The sequence below is a fragment of the Calidris pugnax genome, unplaced genomic scaffold (genome assembly GCF_001431845.1).
Source record: "Calidris pugnax isolate Ruff unplaced genomic scaffold, ASM143184v1 scaffold2, whole genome shotgun sequence".
NCBI lineage: Eukaryota > Metazoa > Chordata > Aves > Charadriiformes > Scolopacidae > Calidris > Calidris pugnax.
Genome location: NW_015090766.1, coordinates 2,920,218 through 2,926,508, shown reverse-complemented (window position 1 = coordinate 2,926,508; position 6,291 = coordinate 2,920,218). Strand labels below are relative to the sequence as shown.

The window sequence follows — 6,291 nt, the reverse complement described above, 5'->3', positions numbered from 1 at the left end:
GTGCCTCCCGCGGTCCCGGCGGCCGCCCTCCGTCACACCCCTCCCTTCAAAACTCCCTCGGAGCGGGAAAGGGGTGGGTTTTGGGCGAGCCGTCGAGGCGGGAGCGCGCGGGGTGTTCAGTTGGGCCATTATCCCGACGCAGGACAGGTTGCGGCGCGGCCGGCCGAGAGCGGACACGGTGCCGGAGCTGATCAACGAAGGGGTGCACTCCTCCAGCAGCATCCGCTGCAATGTCTGCTACAGGGTCTTCCCGCGGGAGAAATCGCTGCAGGCCCACAAACGGACTCACACCGGTGAGTAAAGGCAAGGCGCAGCCGAAAAAAAAAAAAAAACACCCCTGAAACCCCCAGCGAACTCCACCTGCCACTATTCCATTGTCACTGTTAAATTAGTCAAACTTCCAAGGCTTTTTTTAGTCCGATCACAGTCTTTGTGACTGAGTTTGTTGTGGGGAGGCACATCTGCTGGTGTCTGTGGCTTACTGTGCAAGGGGCAGAACCTTTTTTGAGTTTGGTACTCTGTACGTGGTAGCTCTCTTTATTCTGCCTGCCTCGTTTCGTCTCTGTGATTTGTTTGCTTCTTGGTGGTGTACGTCTTACAGAGCAATTGAAGTTTAGCTGTAAGAGGAGACAGTAACTTAAAAACTGCGTGGTAACTAGTAGTGTAAAACACTAGAAGTCTAGCTTAAATGCTGAGGAAAAGAGTTCAAATGCTTAAAATCACCATCCAGTTGTCTCTCCTACAGCCTAGAATTCATTTTCTGGGATGGAGGTGGTCGCACTCGTTTACTGAACTGTATGTAGAAGGCAACTCACAATTAAAATGTAGGAACAACTCACTCAATACCCATCTGAACTGAATAGGAGATGCTGGTTTTTGGGTTTTTTTTTAAACCAAGCATTGTTGTTGGTTTTTTTTTGCTTTTCATGTTCCAACAGAACTCTGTATTTGCAGTGAAGTGTGACCTAAGGTAGCTCACAACACCAACACAACCACCAACACTCTCCCCCATACCTCCAAACCAAGCAAACAAAAGCCCAGAAGAATCCTGGCTCCCATGGTCTCTTTTTCTCACTCAAGTTGCTAACACTAATCTAGATGCTAATATTAAACAGCAGTTCCCTTGTGCTCTTTGGTCAGCAGAGGATTTTATTTCACTTGGTTGTTTTAGGTGTTGAACTGGTACTTACCTGAGCAGAGCTTACCTTGGTGTTATTCCTCTGACTTAGTAAGTCATCATTGCTGTGGTTTAGTTACCTTTCCTGAGGAGAGGTGGCATGGCATGTTTTCACGTAGTTGCATGCAGTCAGATCCTCTCGAGGGAGGAATACCTGCCACCCCTGTTCTTGTTGCAGCTGACACAGGGAAGTCTTCCTTGACTGGCCAAAGAAGACCTTCTTGGCTTAAGTCTGGAATAAGTTTCTCTTGCAACCTCCATTTATCCATTACAACTTTTCTCAAATACTCTTCCCTCGTAAAATATTTCTTCAGCTGTTTATGTTGCTATACTGTTGGCCTCAGTTATTTTACTGTAGTTCAGGCTACGTTAAGGATAAAATTTATCTGGTTGCAACTTGAATTACATTTCCATTTACTCATTTCACTTCGTATATTTCTTGCTCTGTAGGTGCATTGTTTCACGGGACAAAGCTTATGTAGTGGTGTGCAAGAGGCTTCCATCAGAAAATATGGCAAGGAAAAACATAATTGGGGTTTTGTTTGGTGTTTTTTTCCCCCCTCTGGAAATAACTGTATTACCCAGTAGCATTGATCATGTACTTCAGAAAAAAGATCTGTTTGGGGTAAAAGTGGATCTCTGCTATGCCAGGACTTTTTAAAGTGGGTAGGAGGAGAGCTGGCTTGTGTAAGTTTCAACCAAGGGACCACCACTGGATACTGTGACTCTTCTTGTATATTCAGTTTTCATAAATCTGTTCTGTTATTATTTTTAAGGTGAAAGGCCGTATTTGTGTGACTATCCAGACTGTGGGAAAGCCTTTGTTCAGAGTGGGCAGCTCAAAACTCACCAGCGTCTTCACACCGGGGAGAAACCTTTCGTCTGCTCAGAGAATGGTGAGCCCTCAGAGAACAATTTGGAGCTTTCAGAACTGGGGCCAGTCTAGTACTGGAAATGTATGCGTGTCCATGTGGCTAAGATCCACAAAAGCTTTGGATTTTAATTTTGGAGCAGCTTCTAAAGAAGGGACAAGCTGCACAGAACCTGCGTTAATCATGCAAATATGCGATCCTTAGATACATATGTTATTATGTAAGCAGGTTATCAGTAATTCTGTCAGTTGATACTAATGTATAAATGATGGGGCATGTTACGAGCCTTGCAAGCAGAACTTTTCAACCAAACGTAGGGTTCTGTGAGTGAGGAAGGTTGGATTCAGCAGCGTCTTCATCCCATAGGTGCTATTTACTTGTTGGTTGACTGCTTTCCATAACGTGTACTTCATTGTCACTTTGTGTTTTCTAAGGCTGTTTAAGCAGATTCACACACGCAAACCGTCATTGCCCCAAACATCCATATGCCCGACTGAAGAGGGAAGAGCTCACAGACATGCTGAGCAAGAAGCAGACGGCTGACAATAAAGCTGTGGCTGAGTGGCTAACAAAGTAAGTTTCATCATGGTGTCATCTTTCTCTTAAAAACTTGTAAGGGTGGTCTGAGAAAGCACTTTATTCTTAGGGGCAAAAAAAAAAACCCCAGCAAACCAAAGCCAGCTGTTCCTTAGCCCAGCTTTTCCTTTCCTTAAAGAAGCACAAACTCTTGGTCAGGACAAAGTTCCTCGTGAGACTTTTTCTTGTATCTTTTTGTTGTTGTTGTTCCGACCCTCTGCTTAAATGCTTCTCTTTGCTTGATCAACACATGCTAATACCTTGTTAGTTAGTGCTATAGTCTTGCTGAATTTGTTTCTGTCTGAGGGTGAACGATTGTGTATGCCTAGGAATGAAACGCCTGCAGGGAACGCCGTTTAGAGAATAAACCTGTCACAGATGTTCACTTGAAATACTGAATAAAGGAGGTTTTTGACAGCTTAAATACTACCATATAAGGGCTGAAAGATAAAGCCAAATGCAGTGCTTAGTCAGATGCAAGCTAGTACCCGGGAGGTTATTTGCCAGCTTCGAATGGTTGGCGTGCGAGTCAGTCGCCTGTATTTTGAAAGCATTCCCTCGTGTTTGATTTTGTAGATACTGGCAGACGAGAGAACAGCGCGCTCCCTCGCTGAAAACTAAAACCACCCAGAAAACGGATCAGGAACAGCAGGACCCGATGGAGTACCTGCAGTCTGACGAGGAGGATGGTGAAGAGAAGAGCAGTGCTCGCTCGGCGGCTCGGCGCAGCCGCCTGCAGGAGCAGCGCGAGCGCATGCACGGCGCCCTGGCGCTCATCGAGCTCGCCAACCTGGACGTGGCACCGCTTCGGCAGTAGAGCGGAGGAGAGTCTGCTAAATGTACTTCCTTGGGGGTATTTTAACCAGTTAGATCCTGGGCATAAGCTAAGCACCTTATTTTGCTTATCATAGGCTGCTATTCTGTAGAATTTATGAAGAATGTTGTTGCCCCGTAACGTGGGGTAAGAGAATTGCACTTTTCGTAAGGTAAAAGACAGATGTAAAGTTTCTAAATATTTTGTAAATATGAGGCTGCATAATGCAGGGTGGACAAATTTACGTCTCGCGGGAAGCTAGATTTTGCAAGGTTAACTCATTTATTTGAAGCAGTTTTCACCGGAAAGCACTTTCTGAACAAAGTGTTCATGATTAGCAGAATGGTACACGTGGCCAAAGAAGGGCTGACAAAAAGAAAAGTATTTATCTGACTATTAAAGCAAATTTATATTAAGTGGTAGGTCTGAAGATATTGGTAAGCAGCAATGAAACCGTTTGTGTTTTTTGTTTTTTTTCTTATGTCAATATATCTTTACCTAGTATCACTGAGGTGGAAGGCAAAGCTTAGTTACCGCAGCTTATAGATGAAATTGGGGATGAAACTGCTTCATGCAGGAAACTGTAATATCATTCGGGATCTTCACTGTGACTGCTCGAGGTATGAGGCTTGACTTCGCTGTTCTGTTTTCTGATTTGATTTCAGCAGAATCTCTTGGTAGCACTTGTTATTCCTAGCATGTGATGTTGGGAACTTTTGCACATTGTTGGTTTTATCTGAAAATGATTAGTCTTGCAAAGTCTAGACAAAGGTAAACAATTGGTGATATTTTTTTTTCAGATATTTTTAGACCCTGTAGTGATTTGGCACTTGATTTTGTTAATAAAGGGGGTATTTACAGGGTGGTATGAATTTGTAGTGAATTATTTTAGATCTTCTATTAGCAAACACTAAGTTTTAAAGTATTGCTTTTATATGATTATTAGCAAATAGAAGCCTCTGTACTTTCTGTGCATAAAGCCACCTTATTGCTTTACTTCAGGATAACATGCCAATTTTGTGTTCACTAACTGTAGCACAGCTATCACTTAAACACTGCAGAAAAGTATTCACTATACAACTAGAAAATAGGCTTCCAAAGATAGTTACAAGTGTGTTAACATTGTGATTTTATATATTTCCCAAATAAATGAAGTTACAGAATGCTGCCTAGTACTCAGATGCTGATATAAAATGTTTAGCAGGAAATTTTGTCACTTTGTGAATGTTGTATACTTTCAATAGCAATGTCTCATGGTGATCTTTTTCTGTGTTTTGCTTTGAAGGCAACCAGAGATTCCTAATATGCTAACAAAACTTTATTTTCAGATTGGACTTCTTGTTGTGTGGTTTGTTGTTTGTTTGGTTTGGTTTTTGGTTTGTGTGGGGTTTTTTTTGGTTTTTTTTTTTTTACATTAAGCTACTGCTTTAGGGGATATTAATAATTTGTATTTACTGAACTGCTCGCTTTAACTCCTTCCTCTCATTGAAGGTCAGGAAATCCAGATGAGAAGGGAAGCCACTTTCCCTCTCACTTAAGCAAGAGGAAGAAATAATTTTATCAGTCACTTGATATAGACTGACCAGATGTATACAGCTGTTCAGTCTAGTCGTAGCATGATTTTACACCAGAAACTGCAACTGCTAGATTCTGTTCTCTGATAATTGATAACATGTTGTTGAAAATCTCATTAACTCAGTTTAAGTCATGTATTGCTGCACTTAACTAAAGAGCAATTGAATAATTTAAAAAAAAATCACTTTAATTGAATGTAAATAGTTTTGCACCAGTGATACGGTTTAACTTTTGCCTTCAGCTCCTAAACTTAGCTGACATCAAGCTAATTCGTTTCTGTTTTAAGTCTTTTAGGCTTGAAAATAAGAAACATTGTAATTGTCCTAGGCTTCTTGACCTATGTAAAATGCCTAATTCCTGTGCATAGGTTTGGAGTTTGTCAAGTAAGTTACATGCAACTTCAGTTGGCTGCATGCAAATGGTCTGATCCCCAAGTGGACTCTGAGCATAAATCTGTTGAACTTCTGAGTCATAACTCAGGATTGCTCCTGAGTAGTATTTCACAGTGTAATTACCAGCCAGCTGCAGACTGGAGTTGTAAATTACATCATTACGATTGATTTTGTTTCTTTCCCTCCCCCCCCCCCCCCCCCCCCCCCCCCCCCCCCGGGTCATCTGTAATGCGTTGGGCAAGTGGCAGAATATTTCTTTGAGTGTGACAGGTACACTGAGTTGTACTTGGCTGTAGAGGAAACTCAGACAGCTGAAGCAGTTTTATGTCATGACAAGTTTTGGATAAAATACCAAGTGAAAAAAAAAAGAGATATGGAAAACTGCTTTTTGTTTTATGAGGCAGTGATTACGTACATACAAGAGATCTTGAAGTGGTCGGTGCTTCAAAAGATTTAAGTTGTAGCTCGGCGAGACTTAACAGCAGATGAGTGGATGTGCTGTCATTTTAATAGACGCTTTGAATAAAAAACTGGGTTTAATTTTCACGTTCGGTGTGTGCTGTTTGGTCATTTTTTAATACTCCTTGCTTCTGTGACCCCACCAGCCTGACTTGCTGGGGAGCATGAAGGTGTTCCACCTGTCGGCTGAAATCTGACACAAAGCTAACCACCCGAAGCAAATTTTTTAGGCTTTTTTTTTTTTTTTTTAAAACAGTTTGACGAGCTTGTGAGGGCTCCGGTGCCGGTCTCACCGCGGGGGCGGGAGCTCAGCGGCGCTGAACGCCTTTGCCCTGCGGCCGGTGCCGGCACAGGGCACGGGGCTGAGGCTGCCCAGCGGCCCCGGGGGCGCCGCACTTCACCCCCGCCTGCCTCCCTTTTCGGTGG

At 42.9% G+C, this 6,291-nt stretch overlaps 1 protein-coding gene across 1 annotated transcript in view; it reads left to right on the top strand.

The window, feature by feature from the left end:
- Positions 1–5,952, top strand: part of ZNF367 (zinc finger protein 367) — an 8,003-nt gene extending 2,051 nt beyond the window's left edge. The window contains exons 2-5 of the mRNA XM_014936274.1: positions 143–293; positions 1,954–2,073; positions 2,484–2,622; positions 3,202–5,952. Of these exons, the coding sequence (XP_014791760.1) occupies positions 143–293; positions 1,954–2,073; positions 2,484–2,622; positions 3,202–3,442 (651 nt within the window). The 3' untranslated portion in view covers positions 3,443–5,952. The remainder of the gene's footprint in view (positions 1–142; positions 294–1,953; positions 2,074–2,483; positions 2,623–3,201) is intronic.
- The last annotated feature ends 339 nt before the right edge of the window (positions 5,953–6,291 follow it).